At 49.7% G+C, this 18,650-nt stretch overlaps 1 protein-coding gene across 1 annotated transcript; it reads right to left on the reverse strand.

Annotated features, from left to right (window-relative positions):
- Positions 1–738: 738 nt before the first annotated feature.
- LOC124579780 lies at positions 739–4,814 on the reverse strand. The gene is made up of 4 exons (XM_047131252.1): positions 4,164–4,814; positions 2,091–3,472; positions 978–1,997; positions 739–913 (listed from the first exon to the last, which is right to left on the reverse strand). The coding sequence occupies exons 1-4, from the start codon at positions 4,812–4,814 to the stop codon at positions 739–741; spliced, it is 3,228 nt and encodes a 1,075-aa protein (XP_046987208.1).
- Positions 4,815–18,650: the final 13,836 nt, after the last annotated feature.

Below are 18,650 nucleotides of genomic sequence, written 5' to 3' on the forward strand. Positions count from 1 at the left end.
CTCTCTAGATGAGCTGTCCTCTCTAGATGAGCTGTCCTCTCAAGTTGAGCTGCCCTCTCAAGTTGAGCTGTCCTCTCAAGTTAAGCTGTCCTCTCAAGTTGAGCTGTCCTCTCAAGTTGAGCTGCCCTCTCAAGTTGAGCTGTCCTCTCAAGACGTGCTGTCCTCTCAGGTTGTGCTGTCCTCTCAAGTTGAGCTGTCCTCTCAAGTTGAGCTGTCCTCTCAAGTTCAGCTGTCCTCTCAAGTTGAGCTGTCCTCTCAAGTTGAGCTGACCTCTCAAGTTGAGCTGTCCTCTCTAGTTGAGCTGTCCTCTCAAGTTGAGCTGTCCTCTCAAGTTGAGCTGTCCTATCATGTTGAGCTGTTCTCTCTAGTTGAGCTGTCATCTCTAGTTGAGCTGTCCTCTCAAGTTGAACTGTCCTCTCAAGTTGAGCTGTCCTCTCAAGTTGAGCTGTCCTCTCAAGTTGAGCTGTCTTCTCTAGATGAGCTGTCCTCTCTAGATGAGCTGTCCTCTCAAGTTCAGTTGTCCTCTCAAGTTGAGCTGTCCTCTCAAGTTGCGCTGTCCTCTCAAGTTGAGCTGTCCTCTCAAGTTGAGCTGTCCTCTCAAGTTGAGCTGTCCTCGCAAGCTGTGCTGTCCTCGCAAGCTGTGCTGTCCTCGCAAGCTGTGCTGTCTTCGCAAGCTGTGCTGTCCTCGCAAGCCGTGCTGTCCTCGCAAGCCGTGCTGTCCTCGCATACCGTGCTGTCCTAACGAGCCGTGCTGTCCTCGCAAGCCGTGCTGTCCTCGCAAGCCGTGCCGTCCTCGCAAGCTGTGCTGTCCTCGCAAGCCGTGCTGTCCTCGCGAGCCGTGCTGCCCTTGCGAGCTTTGCTGTCCTCGCGAGCTTTGCTGTCCTCGCGAGCTTTGCTGTCCTCGCGACCTTTGCTGTACTCGCAAGTTGTGCAGTCCTCGCAAGTTGTGCTGCCCTCTCAAGTTCAGTTGTCCTCACAAGTAGAGCTGCCCTCTTAAGTTGAGCTGCCCTCTCAAGTTGAGCTGCCCTCTCAAGTTGAGCTGCCCTCTCAAGTTGAGATGCCCTCTTATGTTGAGCTGTCCTCCAAAGTTGAGCTGTCCTCTCAAGTTGAGCCGTCCTCTCAAGTTGAGCTGTCCTCGCAAGCTGTGATGTCCTTGCAAGCTGTGCCGTCCTCGCAAGCTGTGCCGTCCTCGCAAGCTGAGCCGTCCTCGCAAGCTGTGCTGTCCTCGCAAGCTGTCCTGTCTTCGCAAGCTATGCTGTCCTCGCAAGCTGTGCTGTCCTCGCAAGCTGTGCTGTGCTCGCAAGCCGTTCTGTCCTCGCAAGCTGTGCTGTCCTCGCAACCTGTGCTGTCCTCGCAAGCTGTGTTGCCCCCGCAACCTGTGCTGTCCTCGCAAGCTGTGCTGTCCTCGCAAGCTGTGCTGTCCTCGCAAGCTGTGCCGTCTTTGTAAGCTGTGCCGTCCTCGCAAGCTGTGCCGTCCTCGCAAGCTGTGCTGTCCTCGCATGTAGTGCTTTCCTCTCAAGTAGAACTGTCCTCTCAAGTTTGGCTGACCTCTCAAGTTCAGCTGTCCTCTCAAGTTGAGCTGCCCTCTCAAGTTGTGCTGTCCTCTCAAGTTGTGCTGTCCTCTCAGGTTGTGCTGTCCTCTCAAGTTGAGCTGTCCTCTCAAGTTGAGCTGTCCTCTCAAGTTGAGCTGTCCTCTCAAGTTGAGCTGTCCTCTCAAGTTGAGCTGTCCTCCACAGTTGAGCTGTCCTCTACAGTTGGACTGTCCTCTCAAGTTGAGCTGTCCTCTCAGGTTGAGGTGTCCTATCAGGTGTCGATTTCCTCTCAAGTTGAGCTGTACACTCACGTTGAGCTGCCCTCTCAAGTTAAGCTGTCCTCTCAAGTTGAACTGTCCTCTCAAGTTGAGATGTCCTCTCAAGTTGACCTCTCCTTCAAGTTTAGCTGTCCTCTGATGTTGAGCTGGCCTCTCTAGATGAGCTGTCCTCTCTAGATGAGCTGTCCTGTCAAGTTGAGCTGCCCTCTCAAGTTGAGCTGTCCTCTCAATTTAAGCTGTCCTGTCAAGTTGAGCTGTCCTCTCAAGTTGAGCTGTCCGCTCAAGTTGAGCTGTCCTCTCAAGTTGAGCTGTCCTCTCAAGTTGAGCTGTCCTCGAAAGCCGTGCTGTCCTCAAAAGTTGTGCTGTCATCGCAAGCTGTGCTGTCCTCGAAAGCTGTGCTGCCCTCCCAAGCTGTGCTGTCCTCGCAAGCTGTGCTCTCCTCGCAAGCTGTGCTGTCCTCGCAAGCCGTGCTGTCCTTGCAAGCTTTGCTGTCCTCGCAAGGTGTGCTGTCCTCACAAGCCGTGCTGTCCTTGCAAGCCGTGCTGTCCTCGGAAGCCGTGCTGTCCACGCAAGCCTTGCTGTCCTCGCAAGCTGTGCTGTCCTCACAAGCTTTGCTGTCCTCACAAGCTTTGCTGTCCTCGCAAGCTTTCCTGTCCTCGTAAGTTGTGCTGTGCTCTCAAGTTGAGCTCTCAGGTTGAGGTGTCCTCTCAGGTTGAGATTTCCTCTCAAGTTGAGCTGTACACTCAAGTTGAGCTGCCCTCTCAAGTTGAGCTGCCCTCTCAAGTTGAGCTGCCCTCTTAAGCTGAGCAGCCCTCTCAAGTTGAGCAGTCCTCTCAAGTTTTGCTGTCCTCTGAATTTGAGCTGTCCTCTCAAGTTGAGCTGTCCTCTCAAGTTGAGCTGTCCTCTCAAGTTGAGCTGTCCTCGCAAGCTGTGATGTCCTTGCAAGCTGTGCCGTCCTCGCAAGCTGTGCTGTCCTCGCAAGCTGTCCTGTCTTCGCAAGCTATGCTGTCCTCGCAAGCTGTGCTGTCCTCGCAAGCTGTGCTGTCCTCGCAAGCCGTTCTCTCCTCGCAAGCTGTGCTGTCCTCGCAACCTGTGCTGTCCTCGCAAGCTGTGTTGTCCCCGCAACCTGTGCTGTCCTCGCAAGCTGTGCTGTCCTCGCAAGCTGTGCTGTCCTCGCAAGCTGTGCCGTCTTTGTAAGCTGTGCCGTCCTCGCAAGCTGTGCCGTCCTCGCAAGCTGTGCTGTCCTCGCATGTTGTGCTTTCCTCTCAAGTAGAGCTGTCCTCTCAAGTTTGGCTGACCTCTCAAGTTCAGCTGTCCTCTCAAGTTGAGCTGCCCTCCCAAGTTGTGCTGTCCTCTCAAGTTGTGCTGTCCTCTCAGGTTGTGCTGTCCTCTCAAGTTGAGCTGTCCTCTCAAGTTGAGCTGTCCTCTCAAGTTGAGCTGTCCTCTCAAGTTGAGCTGTCCTCTCAAGTTGAGCTGTCCTCTCAAGTTGAGCTGTCCTCTCAAGTTGAGCTGTCCTCTACCGTTGAGCTGCCCTCTCAAGTTGAGCTGCCATCTCAAGTTGAGCTGCCCTCTCAAGTTGAGCTGCCCTCTCAAGTTGAGCTGCCCTCTCAAGTTGAGCTGTCCCCTCAAGTTGAGCTGTCCTCTCAAGATGAGCTGCCTTCTCTAGATGAGCTGTCCTCTCAAGTTGAGCTGTCCTCTAAAGTTCAGCTGTCCTCTCAAGTTAAGCTGTCCTCTCAAGTTGAACTGTCCTCTCAAGTTGAGATGTCCTCTCAAGTTGACCTCTCCTTCAAGTTTAGCTGTCCTCTGATGTTGAGCTGTCCTCTCTAGATGAGCTGTCCTCTCTAGATGAGCTGTCCTGTCAAGTTAAGCTGCCCTCTCAAGTTGAGCTGTCCTCTCAATTTAAGCTGTCCTGTCAAGTTGAGCTGTCCTCTCAAGTTGAGCTGTCCGCTCAAGTTGAGCTGTCCTCTCAAGTTGAGCTGTCCTCTCAAGTTGAGCTGTCCTCGAAAGCTGTGCTATCCTCAAAAGTTGTGCTGTCATCGCAAGCTGTGCTGTCCTCGAAAGCTGTGCTGCCCTCCCAAGCTGTGCTGTCCTCGCAAGCTGTGCTCTCCTCGCAAGCTGTGCTGTCCTCGCAAGCCGTGCTGCCCTTGCAAGCTTTGCTGTCCTCGCAAGCCGTGCTGTCCTCACAAGCTTTGCTGTACTCACAAGCTTTGCTGTCCTCGCAAGCTTTCCTGTCCTTGTAAGTTGTGCTGTGCTCTCAAGTTGAGCTCTCAGGTTAAGGTGTCCTCTCAGGTTGAGATTTCCTCTCAAGTTGAGCTGTACACTCAAGTTGAGCTGCCCTCTAAAGTTGAGCTGCCCTCTCAAGTTGAGCTGCCCTCTTAAGCTGAGCAGCCCTCTCAAGTTGAGCAGTCCTCTCAAGTTTTGCTGTCGTCTGAATTTGAGCTGTCCTCTCAAGTTGAGCTGTCCTCTCAAGTTGAGCTGTCCTCTCAAGTTGAGCTGTCCTCGCAAGCTGTGATGTCCTTGCAAGCTGTGCCGTCCTCGCAAGCTGTGCCGTCCTCGCAAGCTGAGCCATCCTCGCAAGCTGTGCTGTCCTCGCAAGCTGTGCTGTCTTCGCAAGACGTGCTGTCCTCGCAAGCTGTGCTGTCCTCGCAAGCTGTGCTGTCCTCGCAAGCCTTGCTGTCCTCGCAAGCAGTGCTGTCCTCGCAACCTGTGCTGTCCACGCAACCTGTGCTGTCCCCGCAACCTGTGTTGTCCTTGCAAGTTGTGCTGTCCTCGCAAGCTGTGCTGTCCTCGCAAGCTGTGCCGTCTTTGAGGGCTGTGCCGTCCTCGCAAGCTGTGCCGTCCTTGCAAGCTGTGCTGTCCTCGCAAGCTGTGCTGTCCTCGCAAGCTGTGCTGTCCTCGCAAGCTGTGCTGTCCTCGTTAGCTGTGCTGTCCTCACAAGCTGTGCTGTCCTCGCAAGCTGCGCTGTCCTCGCAAGCTGTACTGTCCTCGCAAGCTGTGCTGTCATCGCAAGCCTTGCTGTCTTCGCAAGCCGTGCTGTCCTCGCCAGCCGTGCTGTCTTCGCAAGCTATGCTGTCCTCGCATGTTGTGCTTTCCTCTCAAGTAGTGCTGTCCTCTCAAGTTGGGCTGTCCTCTCAAGTTGAGCTGTCCTCTCAAGTTGAGCTGCCCTCTCAAGTTGAGCTGTCCTCTCAAGTTGTGCTGTCCTCTCAGGTTGTGCTGTCCTCTCAAGTTGAGCTGTCCTCTCAAGTTGAGCTGTCCTCTCAAGTTGAGCTGTCCTCTCAAGTTGAGCTGTCCTCTCAAGTTGAGCTGTCCTCTCAAGTTGAGCTGACCTCTCAAGTTGAGCTGTCCTCTCTAGTTGAGCTGTCCTCTCAAGTTGACCTGTCCTCTCAAGTTGAGCTGTCCTATCATGTTGAGCTGTCCTCTCTAGTTGAGCTGTCATCTCTAGTTGAGCTGTCCTCTCAAGTTGAGCTGTCCTCTCAAGTTGAGCTGTCCTCTCAAGTTGAGCTGTCTTCTCTAGATGAGCTGTCCTCTCTAGATGAGCTGTCCTCTCAAGTTCAGTTGTCCTCTCAAGTTGAGCTGTCCTCTCAAGTTGAGCTGTCCTCTCAAGTTGAGCTGTCCTCTCAAGTTGAGCTGTCTCCTCAAGTTGAGCTGTCCTCGCAAGCTGTGCTGTCCTCGCAAGCTGTGCTGTCTTCGCAAGCTGTGCTGTCCTCGCAAGCCGTGCTGTCCTCGCAAGCCGTACTGTCCTCGAAAGCCGTGCTGTCCTCGCATACCGTGCTGTCCTCGCGAGCCGTGCTGTCCTCGCAAGCCATGCTGTCCTCGCAAGCCGTGCTGTCCTCGCAAGCCGTGCTGTCCTTGCAAGCCGTGCTGTCCTTGCAAGCCGTGCTGTCCTCGGAAGCCGTGCTGTCCACGCACGCCTTGCTGTACTTGCAAGCCGTGCTGTCCTCACAAGCTTTGCTGTCCTCACAAGCTTTGCTGTCCTCACAAGCTTTCCTGTCCTCGTAAGTTGTGCTGTCCTCTCAAGTTCAGCTGTCCTCTCAGGTTGAGGTGTCCTCTCAGGTTGAGATTTCCTCTCAAGTTGAGCTGTACACTCAAGTTGAGCTGCCCTCTCAAGTTGAGCTGCCCTCTCAAGTTGAGCTGCCCTCTCAAGTTGAGCTGCCCTCTGAAGCTGAGCAGCCCTCTCAAGTTGAGCAGTCCTCTCAAGCTTTGCTGTCCTCTGAAGTTGAGCTGTCCTCTCAAGTTGAGCTGTCCTCTCAAGTTGAGCTGTCCTCTCAAGTTGAGCTGTCCTCGCAAGCTGTGATGTCCTTGCAAGCTGTGCCGTCCTCGCAAGCTGTGCCGTCCTCGCAATCTGAGCCATCCTCGCAAGCTGTGCTGTCCTCGCAAGCTGTCCTGTCCTCGCAAGCTTTGCTGTCCTCTCAAGCTGTGCTGTCCACGCAAGCTGTGCTGTCCTAGCAAGCCCTGCTGTCCTCGCAAGCTGTGCTGTACTCGCAACCTGTGCTGTCCACGCAAGCTGTGCTGTCCCCGCAACCTGTGTTGTCCTCGCAAGCTGTGCTGTCCTCGCAAGCTGTGCTGTCCTCACAAGCTGTGCCGTCTTTGTAAGCTGTGCTGTCCTCGCAAGCTGTGCTGTCCTCGCAAGCTGTGCTGTCCTCGCAAGCTGTGCTGTCCTCGCAAGCTGTGCTGTCCTCGCAAGCTGTGCTGTCCTCGCTAGCTGTGCTGTCCTCGCAAGCTGTGCTGTCATCGCAAGCTGCGCTGTCCTCGCAAGCTGTACTGTCCTTGCAAGCTTAGCTGTCATCGCAAGCCTTGCTGTCCTCGCAAGCCGTGCTGTCCTCGCCAGCCGTGCTGTCTTCGCAAGCTTTGCTGTCCTCGCATGTTGTGCTTTCCTCTCAAGTTGTGCTGTCCTCTCAAGTTGAGCTGTCCTCTCAAGTTGAGCTGCCCTCTCAAGTTGAGCTGTCCTCTCAAGTTGTGCTGTCCTCTCAGGTTGTGCTGTCCTCTCAAGTTGAGCTGTCCTCTCAAGTTGAGCTGTCCTCTCAAGTTGAGCTGTCCTCTCAAGTTGAGCTGTCCTCTCTAGTTGAGCTGTCCATTCAAGTTGAGCTGACCTCTCAAGTTGAGCTGTCCTCTCTAGTTGAGCTGTCCTCTCTAGTTGAGCTGTCCTCTCAAGTTGAGCTGTCCTCTCAAGTTGAGCTGTCCTATCATGTTGAGCTGTCCTCTCTGGTTGAGCTGTCATCTCTAGTTGAGCTGTCCTCTCAAGTTGAGCTGTCCTCTCAAGTTGAGCTGTCCTCTCAAGTTGAGCTGTCCTCTCAAGTTGAGCTGTCTTCTCTAGATGAGCTGTCCTCTCTAGATGAGCTGTCCTCTCAAGTTCAGTTGTCCTCTCAAGTTGAGCCGTCCTCTCAAGTTGAGCTGTCCTCTCAAGTTGAGCTGTCCTCTCAAGTTGAGCTGTCCTCTCAAGTTGAGCTGTCCTCGCAGCTGTGCTGTCCTCGCAACCTGTGCTGTCTTCGCAAGCTGTGCTGACCTCGCAAGCTGTGCTGTCCTCGCAAGCCGTACTGTCCTCGCAAGCCGTGCTGTCCTTGCAAACCGTGCTGTCCTCGTGAGCCGTGCTGTCCTCGCAAGCCATGCTGTCCTCGCAAGCCGTGCTGTCCTCGCAAGCCGTGCTGTCCTCGCGAGCCGTGCTGTCCTTGCGATCTTTTCTGTCCTCACGAGCTTTGCTGTCCTCGCGAGCTTTGCTGTCCTCGCGACCTTTGCTGTTCTCGCAAGTTGTGCAGTCATCGCAAGTTGTGCTGCCCTCTCAAGTTCAGCTGTCCTCACAAGTTGAGCTGCCCTCTCAAGTTGAGCTGCCCTCTCAAGTTGAGCTGCCCTCTCAAGTTGAGCTGCCCTCTTATGTTGAGCTGTCCTCCAAAGTTGAGCTGTCCTCTCAAGTTGAGCTGTCCTCTCAAGTAATGCTGTCCTCGCAAGCTGTGCTGTCCTCGCAAGCTGTGCTGTTCTCGCAAGCCGTGCTGTCCTCTCAAGTTGAGCTGCCCTCTCTAGTAGAGCTGTCCTCTCAACTTGAGCTGTCCTTTGAAGTTGAGCTGTCCTCTAAAGTTGAGCTGTCCTCTCAAGTTGAGCTGACCTCTCAAATTGAGATGTCCTCTCAAGTTGAGCTCTCCTTCAAGTTGAGCTGTCCTCTGAAGTTGAGCTGTCCTCTCTAGATGAGCTGTCCTCTCTAGATGAGCTGTCCTCTCAAGTTGAGCTGTCCTCTCAAGTTGAGCTGTCCTCTCAAGGTGAGCTGTCCTCTCAAGTTGAGCTGTCCTCACAAGTTGAGCTGTCCTCTCAAGTTGAGCTGTCCTCTCAAGTTGAGCTGTCCTCACAAGCCGTGCTGTCCTCGCAAGCTGTGCTGTCCTCGCAAGCTGTGCTGTCCTCGCAAGCTGTGCTGTCCTCGCAAGCTGTGCTGTCCTCGCAACCTGTGCTGTCCTCGCAAGCCGTGCTGTCCTCGCAAGCCGTGCTGTCCTCGCAAGACGTGCTGTCCTCGCAAGCCATGCTGTCCTCGCAAGCCATGCTGTCGTCGGAAGCCGTGCTGTCCACGCAAGCCGTGCTGTCCTCGCAAGCCGTACTGTCATCGCAAGCTTTGCTCTCCTCGCAAGTTGTGCTGTCCTCGCAAGTTGTGCTGTCCTTTAAAGTTGAACTGTCCTCTTCAGTTGGACTGTCCTCTCAAATTGAGCTGTCCTCTCAAGTTGAGCTGTCCTCTCAAGTTGAGTTGTTCTCTCATATTGAGCTGTCCTCGCAAGCTGTGCTGTCCTCGCAAGCCGTGCTGTCCACGCAGGACATGCTGTCCTCGCAAGCCGTGCTGTCCTTGCAAGCTGTGCTGTCCTCGCAAGCTTTGCTGTCCTCGAAAGTTGTGCTTTCCTCTCAAGTAGTGGTGTCCTCTCAAGTTGAGCAGTCCTCTTAAGCTAAGCTGCCCTCTCAAGTTGAATTGCCCTCTCAAGTTGAGCTGTCCTCTCAAGTTGAGCTGTCCTCTCAAGTTGAGCTGTCCTCACAAGTAGTGCTGTCCTCTCAAGTTGAGCTGTCCACTCAAGTTGAGCTGTCCTCTCAAGTTGAGCTGTCCATTCAAGTTGAGCTGTCCTCTAAAGTTGCGCTGTCCTCTCAAGTTGAGCTGTCCTCTCAAGTTGAGCTGTCCTCTCAAGTAGAGCTGTCCTCGTAAGCTGTGCTGTCCTCGCAAGCCTTGCTGGCCTCGCAAGCTGTGCTGTCCTTGCAAGCTGTGCTGTCCTCGCAAGCTGTGCTGTCCTCGCAAGCTGTGCTGTCCTCGCAAGCCGTGCTGTCCTCGCAAGCCGTGCTGTCCTCGCAAGCTTTGCTGTCCTCGCAAGCTGTGCTGTCCTCGCAAGCTGTGCTGTCCGCGCAAGCTGTGCTGTCCTCGCAAGCTGTGCTGTCGTCTCAAGTTGAGCTGCCCTCTCAAGTTGAGCAGCCCTCTTAAGTTGAGCTGTCCTCTCAAGTTGAGCTGTCAAGTTGAGCTGTCCTCTCAAGTTGAGCTGTCCTCTCAAGTTGAGCTGTCCTCTCAAGTTGAGCTGTCCTCTCAAGTTGAGCTGTCCTCGCAAGCCGTGCTGTCCTCGCAAGCCGTGCTGTCCTCGCAAGCCGTGCTTACCTCGGAAGCCATTCTGTCCTCAGAAGCCGTGCTGTCCTTGCAAGCCGTGCTGTCCTCGCAAGTTGTGCTGTCCTCGCAAGTTGTGCTGTCCTCACAAGTTGTGCTGTCCTCCCAAGTTGAGCTGTCCTCTCAAGTTGAGCTGTCCCCTCAAGTTGAGCTGTCCCCTCAAGGTCAGCTGATTTTGTAAGTCATACTGCTTTTACAAGGTGTGCTGCGTATGCAAGTCGTGCTGTGTTGCCATGACATGTTGTCTTGGCAAGACATGCTGTCTTCGCAAGGTGTGCCATCTTTGCAAGTCGTGCTGTCTACACAAGGTGTGCTATCTTCACACGGTGTACTGCCTTTGGAAATCGTACTGTCTTTGCTGTCTTGGAAAGGCGGCAGGCAGCACACACTGTAAAGGCAATATGCACTATAAAACAAGCACACAATGGAATGGCAGCACAAGCTGCAAAGGCAGCACATGCTGCAATGGCTGCATATGCTACAAAGGCTGCATATGCTACAAAGACTGCACACCATGTAAAGGGTGCAAACGCTGCAACAGCAGCACATGCTGCAATGGCAGCACACACTACAAAGGCAGCACATGCTACAAAGGCGGCACACAATACTAGGCAGCACACACTGCAAAGGCAGCCCATGCTTAAAAAGGCAGCACAAACTGAAAATTCAGCACATATCGGAAAGGCGTCACACAATGGCAAGGTACTGCACACTGAAACCCAGCATGCACTGGGAAGCAAGCATACAATGAAATAACAACACACTGTAAAGTGTCACAATGTGGATAGGCAGCACACACTGAAAGGCCGGAAACACTAGAAAAGCAGAAGACAAAGGAAAGGCACCATGCATGTCAAAGGCAGCCTGCACTTTAAATGCAGCACACGCTGCAAAGGTAGTAGGCACTGCAAAGAAAACATGCACTGCAAAGGCAGGACACACTGCAAAGGCAGCAGGCCCTGCAAACACTGCACATGCTGTGAAGCACATGATGATAAGGCAGCACCTGGTGCAATGGCAGTACACACAGCATAGCCAGCACTCGCTGAAAAGGCAGCATACATTGGGAATTCAGCAAATGCTGCAAAGGCAGCATGCACCTCCCTCTATAACAGCACATGCCTCTATAGCCACACTCGCTGCTATGGCAGCATGTGGTCCTATGGCAGCACATGTGGTAATGTCAGCATGCGCTACATTGGCAGGATATGCAGGAAAGGTAGCACATGCTGGAAAGGTAATACACACTGCAAAGGCAGCACATGCTTGCACATACATCGGAAAGCAATACACACTTGAAAGGCCGCACACACAGCAAATCACACACACTGGGAAGGCAGCTCACCATGGAAAGGCAGCATACTCTGGAAAGCCAGCATACCCCAGAAAGGCAGCACACCCTGGAAAGGCAGCACAACCTGGAAAGGCAGCACACCCTGGAAGGGCAACACACCCTAGAAAGGCAGCACACCCTGGATATGCATCACAACCTGGATATGTAACACACACACTATAAAGGCAGCACACTTTGGATATGCAACACACACTATAAAGGCAGCAGACACTGGAATGCATCACAAACTGGACAGGCAGCACTCACTGGAGATGCAGCACACACTGGAAAGGCAGCACTCAATGGAAATGCATCACAAACTGGATAGGCAGCAGTCACTAGAAAAGCGGTGCACACTAGAAATCCACACACAATGGTAGGCAGCACAAATTGGAAAGGAGCACATGCTGCAACGGCAGAACACACTGCAATAGCAGCACACACTGCTGTGGCAGCAGCACGCTGCAATGGCAGAACATACTGCCATGACAGCACATGTTGCAAGGGTAGCACATATTAGAAAGGCAACACACATTGGAAAGTCACCTCATATTTTAAAGACAGCACACATTGGGAAGGCAGCACATATTGGGAAGGCAGCACACATCGGAAAGGAAGCACACATTTAATATGCAGCAACACTGGAGAAGCACACATAGTGGAAAGCACCACGCTGGAGTCCGCAGCTCGTGGTCGTGTGGTAGCGTTCTCATTTCCCACGCTCGGGTTCGATTCCTGGCGGGGTCAGGGATTTTCTCTGCCTCGTGATGACTGGGTGTTGTGTGCTGTCCTTAGGTTAGTTAGGTTTAAGTAGTTCTAAGTTCTAGGGGCTGATGACCATAGATGTTAAGTCCCATAGTGCTCAGAGCCATTTTGAACCACATTGGAAAGGCACCACACACTAGAAAGGCACCACGTACTGAAAAGGCATCACACACTGGTAAGGCTGCAGTCGCAGCGTGTGCTGCCTCACATTGTGTGTGGTTTTCAAGTGATGTGGCTCCGCAGTGTGTTCTGTGTTTCCAGTGAGTGTTGCCTATCCAGTTTGTGATGCCTTACCAATGTCTGCGCCTTTCCACTGTGTTCTTCCTTTCCAGTATATGCTGCTTTTCCAGTTTGTGCTGCCTTTCCAGTGTGTTTCAGGCTTCTCAATGTGTGCTGCCTTTGCAGCATGTGCTGCCTTTGCAGCATGTGCTTCCTTTGCTGCATGTGCCTCTTTGCAGTCTGTGCTGCATTTGAACATGTGTTGCATTTTCATTGTGTGCCGCCTTTGCAGCATGTGCTGCTTTTGCAGGGTATGCAGCCTTTACAAGGTGTGCATCCTTCATAAAATTTGTAGTATTTGCAATGCTTGCAGTGATTTCAAGGTGTGCAGCATTCGCAATCTGTGCAGCTTTCACAAGGTATGCTGCCTTAGCAAAGTGTGCTATGTTCACAATGTGTGCTGCCTTTGCAATGTTTGCAGCCTTCACAAGTGATTCTGTCTTCGCAATGTGGTTCAAATGGCTCTGAGCACTATGGGACTTAACATCTGAGGTCATCAGTCACCTAGAACTTCGAACTACTGAAACCTAACCAAACTAAGGACATCACACACATCCATGCCCGAGGCAGGATTCGAACCAGCGACCATAGCAGTTGCGCAGGTCCTGACTGAAGCGCCTAGAACCTGTCGGCCACCGCGGCCGGCTTATTCACAATGTGTGCTGCCTTCATACGGTATGCTGCATTTATACAGTGTACTGGCTTCACAAGGTGTGCTGCCTTCACAAGTTGGCCCTCCTTCACAATATGTACTGCCTTTGCAGTGTCTTATTTCTTCACATGGTCTTCTTCCTTTGCATGCTGTGCTACCTTCGCAAGGTTTGCTACTTTCGAGAGGTTGACTACCTTCACCAGATATGCAGCTTCCGCAAGGTAACCTTGCAAAGGCAGCACATATTGTGAAGGCAACACACCTAGCTAATGCAGCATTTCTTGTGAAGCAGCACTCCTTGAGAAGCCAGCACATTTTGTGAAGGTAGCACAACTTCTGATAGTAGAGGCAGAAAACCTTGCGAAGGTTACACACTGTGTCAAGGCAGAACAGCTTGCAAAGGCAGCACACCTCACGAAAGTAGCACACCTTGCGAAGACAGGACAGAATGCAATGGCACAAAATCTTGCAAAGGAGAACACCTTGCAAAGAACAACTGCCTTGCAAAGGCAGCACACCTTGTGGAGGCTGCACACATTGCAAATGCAGGACACCTTGCAAAGACAGCACATTTCCTAAATACAGCCCTCCTCCAAAGGACAGCACATATCCCAAAGGCAGCACACCTTCTGGAGACAGTTTACTTTCGTGCATATTGTCCACAAACTGAGGAAAGAAATATAGGATGTGAAGTTACCTTCCCATTCCTGCATATTTTTGCGGGAACGGTCGCAGCATTCGGCATCTGGCAGTAGGTGTGCAGGGTTGAGGTTCCGTCATGACTTCTGGTGTGGTGGGCGCCCTGTCGCTCCACATCAGCTGTGCACGCGAGTGCAGCGTGCTCAGTGCAGCTGCTGCGCCACACTTCTGTGTGCAGCACGTTGGTCTCTGTTCCACAGGTGTAGCCTGTACGAGCGACCTTCCAAGCAGTTAATAATTAATGTAAACCCAGCCATGTCGCTGTTTTATGCTCTACGTGTTAATTTAATGGTACTCTTGTCTTACGTTTTATAATTCAATAGAAGAGTTCCTATTAGGAGATTGACCTCTTGGACGTAGAATGCCTTTCATATCTTCTGCCAAAATGATATTACCTTAATGAAATCTGAAGAGAGGGACAATTTTGTAATTAAAGGAACTCTGCTCGTTTACGTAGTTTACTGCTACCAGGTTGAACATATATATTAAATAGCCAGGTGTTGTAAACAGTACAAGCTACAACTGTATTACATGTGAGTTTTCAACGTGATCCACTATTATGCCCTCTTTCGCGAGTATCACGGTCTCTAATTCATCTCCAGTTCCAGCATTAATTACAGCGCTATATCCCAATACAACGTGTAGTGCAGTATCCTTTACTTCTGTAACTAGAATAATATCAATGTTTGGCTCATACATAAAGTCTTTCAAGGTACTTGCTTTTAGGGAGCTCCCTATGCTGTTTATGGATTCATAATGTATCACATTTCATAAATTCAACTCTTTCATCGCATGCAGTCAGTATGAAAGCTATGGATAAGTGTCACATACGTATCTACCTCTGTCGCTTGGTTTGGATGAGGTAACCATTCCCGTCCCCCCTTGCAATCTTAGTAAGCATGCAGCGAAAATCGTGCACAGACACACATGTGAAACTCTTAAATTGACCGAATCAGTTCGATAGCTGTGATTCAGGGCCTAGTGTAATGCCACCATGTGTTTGAAACCTCCGCAAAGAATTCTGTTGCATGGTTCATACTAATGTCTCGATATCGCCATTGTGTAACTTACAGCAAGTATTTTATTCTTGTCGCTCACCTACATTAAGGAAAATGGGAAACATTTACCACCTTCCGATATTGTTGTCACTGTTAGTAAGTAGAATGAAAGTAGTCTCTGGTCAGGAGAAACTAAAAGCGATTATGTGCTTCCACAGACAGAGCTTAACAATTCGTATCAGTACACTGTCCCATCCAAGGGGCAGATTCGTTACTCTGTCGTATGCATATAACGAGATAACATAAAGACTTTACGTCACAGCTACTCAGTTTATGGGGCTAGGTAACCTACACACATCGACATCATTCACTTCTTCTTCGCTGAGATAGTATAAATTTCCTAAGTAAAATGACATTGCAAGTTGTTGTTGTAGTGAACATCTTCTAAATGCTTAATGCAAAGACACTATTTACACACGGTCATCCTGACTGACGATGCGAGGAAGTAAATTGACTGGCTCGGTTAAGAGGTGTATATAATTTTGATTCGTTTCACAATAGATTCACGTAGAATGGCCATTTTTGAAAGTTTCGGCGAACAATACAGTTAAGACTTTGATTACGATACATGCATCACATTCTTGTAAAGCTATTGTATTAAACGTGTGCTACTTTCGATATTAATCACAATTGCAGAAAGCAGCAATGAATATGTCTCGTCTCGTTTCTCCGACCGTTTCCCGTACTGTGCGACCCACAGAGCTCTATCGCTGCATCAGCGGTCGATTGTTGCTGTTGCCGCCACGGAATGGTGGCAGTTAAATTCAAATAGCCTCCAAGTATAAGGGATTCTACGATATAAATGAAAATGGAAAGAAGTAACGAAAGCGGCAACTAGTAGTCAAACTCAACGATCCTGGTGGTTTAATGCTATGACAATTTTAAACAATAAACTACGCAGTGGAACTGAGAGCTATCACAGGAATCTGCAATATACCCTCGATGGACAAACTGAGTAAAGTTTTCGTCCTTGCCACTTCTCATTTTACAGACAACTGATTCTGACTACTTCTTATGAGCTGAACTGAGGCCATAACTCATGTCGAAGTTGTCTGTTTGTATTACTACTATCGTATCTTTCTTAGGTAAAGAACGAGCAAAATAGCAGTTTTGCGTTTAGCATGCAATCATCCAGGATACAATTTCTACAGTCAGAGCATTTTCTGTTGCGGCATAGGAATGATTATGTGATTACTTCTGTATGGAATTCATCTGTAACTTTATGAACTCAATATTTAGTAAGAGGGCCAACCGAATTACATACTGCACAGTGTGAATAATTGCTGCAATTTTGGTGGCAACAACAACAAACAACCAGTCAGTGCCGAGATTTGGCTGTAGAATAGTGGCAACACAGAGCTACCGTTGCAGCCGAGTGGTTCATGAAGCCTTGGCCGTGACCACAGCGGCTGAGGCGCGTCTACAGCCGTAGCAACCGCACAGCAGCCCGCACTGAGGTGTGACGTCACACGGCACCCCTGTCTCGGTTGACCACCCACAACGTGTTTCGCTACATTTGATCAATTCACTATTTGCTCATACCTGAAACGTTAGTAAGTTTTTTTTTTGTGATCGGTATAAACAAATGAAACGTGCTGTATAATACTCCCCTACGAGGGGCATTACTATTAACAATTTTTCATTCAATTTTTATCAATAGCTTATTTGCTAGTTACCCCATTTCCTCTTTCTACGCTCAATTAGCGTCAAGCAAATCACGCGTACCTTCGAAACTTGGACCTTTTTACCAGGTACATCTCTAGAAGTATTAGGTACATAACATGTCTTTGTAATTTACACGCAGAACTTAATTTTCTACGAAAAAGACAGACGTCAATCCTTATCTCTGTTTAAGATACGCGTCGGAATCTCTCCCTACTTGAAGCGGCGAACGTATGTCCGAAACTCCGCCCATAGCTCATCCCCGCATATACTGCCGATTGCAACGTGCGCGCCCAGTAGTCTCTGATCAGTTACGCCATTGTAATCTGTCCAGAGTGAGCTGTTTCGCCGTCCACAGATTATTACAGAACGTGCACGGCCTTTATACCCAGTTTATGTATTTTAGACTTTCCGTTTCAAGGTTTGCCAAATGACAGTCGCTCCCAGTCCGTGTTTCACGACCGCTTTCTTTGCAGTCTGCCGCCGATTGTGAACTTAGCTCCTTTTCCAGTCACATAACCTTTCTTCCAGCGTTGGTTGTAATGACTGATGCCTCTTGTTACTCCATGCCATGAATGGTTATCTGCATTCCGAAGAGCTAAATAAAAATTAATGCAACGTAGACTATTATTTTAAACTGATGGAAGTAACAGTTCTTAGCGAGTAGCCTCGAACCCGATATTCAATTCAGAGTTTACCTCGGACGAGAAAAAACGTTCTGTCTAGTGTTGAAAGCTGTGACGAAAAAAGGGATCTATTTATTTCCATTCTCTACAAAGGCAGTACAAAAAAATCAACTTATCCCATATCTGTAATACAAATTTATTTGAAAGCGCTAGCCATCGCTACGGTCGTACGAAGGCAATCAAAAGTTTATTCCACACCGCCAGACTGCGTTATGCGATACTCTCTGGCGCTGTGTGCTGACGGATTTGAAATCGCAGCCGCCTGTCTCTGTGACGTGGCAGTCTTGTTCGCTCACAGTTATTTCATATTTCGTGTTACCTCCTTTCATGCTAAAAGACCGCAGCCTTCTCTCCACGCACACAAAAACAGATTTCTATTTTTTTTATTCATTTCACGAAAATGCGTGATTCGCGCCGAACTAGCGATATGGAAAGACGTTCTATTGGCGCCTCGCGTGGCAGAAGACGTTGACTGCGAAAGGAGTTTCGGAGGACGCAGTGCAGCCGTTGGTCGACAGATGGCAGTAGGCGACTTGCAGTGTCCGGCAGTGATATAAACAATAAGACGCTAAAAAGAAAGAAACAGCGCGGAAAAGAGTAACATGTCTACTGGGCATCTTGTGACACGCGGCGATCACCGACATTGTATATAATAGTGCACACGAAAATTCTGATAGCCTTTTGTTGAGAATTGTAAATATCGAAAGCGGGAGAAATGTTAAGCGTAAAAATAAAATCTTTGCTTCTCTGTGTTTCCGTTTTGTAACAGGAAAGGTATGTTAATATTTACTTTCATTGCGTGAAACAAAAAGTAAAACATTCCTTAGCAGTTCTACGTATGTCTACCGAGTGTGTTTTTCACAAACCGATCTTCCACCACCGCTTGTGGTTCGTCATTTAAACACTATCATATCGGTTTTCGAAATGCGGTTACCGGTTACGGATTTTTTACTGTATTTAAGGCTAAAACACACTACCACCACATTCCATCATTTTACCGTTTGTAGCACAATCATTTTATCAGAGACTAAGTAAGTATTGAACTCCTGGGAATGCGGTCAGCGCTCAAGTCGGCTCATCTCTGGCATGAATGACGGTGCACGATGACAAAATCTCGCTTAAACAGCACTGCTTAAGTTACGCCTTTTTTCACATACGTGGCACATACGTCTCTGGATGACTTCCAAACGGGTCGTCCCCCCATGTTCCGCCACGTCACTCGAATACCAGCACTGGTTACACGAAATCGCCAAATACTGACATTGTATTGACTTTGAACTTTTTTAATTATGCTTGCAGATCTTAGTAACGTAGAAGCCCAATGTATTTTTCTGTTGATTCTCCCTCTTCTGCAGCCCACAGAGCTTTGTCAGTGCCCCAGCCATTGATTGTTGGTGCTAGCCTTCCGCAACGTCGGCAGTTGAACTTTCTAGATACTAATGTCGATTTTATGAAGTAAATGAAAACGGAGGAAAATGAAAATAATTGCAAAACCACCAGTCAAACGTAACGTTTAGCGAAGTTATAGGCGAGCAAAGCCTTAAGCCAAAAATTACGACAATGGGGCACACATAACCGTTATTGCATAAATCCACATTCAGAGTTGGGCCTTCCACGCACAATGTCGCAAAAGTTACCGTTATGTCCAAACGAAATTACGCATCGTATTCTTAGATGAAAAATGCCACTGACTTCCACTAATCACTTGTGGCGTAATGTCTTCATAACACTTCCACCTCACTACAATAACCGGTTGTGAGCTCTATTACACATTCTGTCCGATGTAGAAGCACTTCAATATTTCCGCAATAGTAATTTAGGAGATACTCAAAGCTGTCACCTTTGGTCCTCTTAATTATCACGTCAGTATTCACATATGTTACGTGAGCGTCGACCACCGGTTTGTTCACACGGAGAGATGATGATTTATTGTCATCAAACAGCACATGTGTAAACCGAATCACAAAACTCGTCGTTCATCCGAACATGAGTTAACTATCGTATTCGCCTCTAGAAAACTGTACTTATTGATAAAAGCGACAGTAATTTCCGTAACCGTTCTCTTTCCATAGCTAAATGTTTCGTCAACTGTTAATT

This window comes from Schistocerca americana, unplaced genomic scaffold (assembly GCF_021461395.2).
Source record: "Schistocerca americana isolate TAMUIC-IGC-003095 unplaced genomic scaffold, iqSchAmer2.1 HiC_scaffold_312, whole genome shotgun sequence".
NCBI classification, from domain to species: domain Eukaryota; kingdom Metazoa; phylum Arthropoda; class Insecta; order Orthoptera; family Acrididae; genus Schistocerca; species Schistocerca americana.

Bases quoted from the DNA above. Each gene is read 5' to 3' on its own strand.
- LOC124579780 (XM_047131252.1), bottom strand. From the start codon at position 4,814: ATGACAGCACAGCTTGCGAGGACAGTACAGCTTGCGAGGACAGCGCAG. The intron at 3,473-4,163 runs GCAGCTCAACTT...CAGCTCATCTAG, and splicing joins GGGCAGCTCAACTTGAGAGG to AGAAGGCAGCTCATCTTGAG. The intron at 1,998-2,090 runs GCGGACAGCTCA...TCAACTTGACAG, and splicing joins GAGAGGACAGCTCAACTTGA to GACAGCTCATCTAGAGAGGA.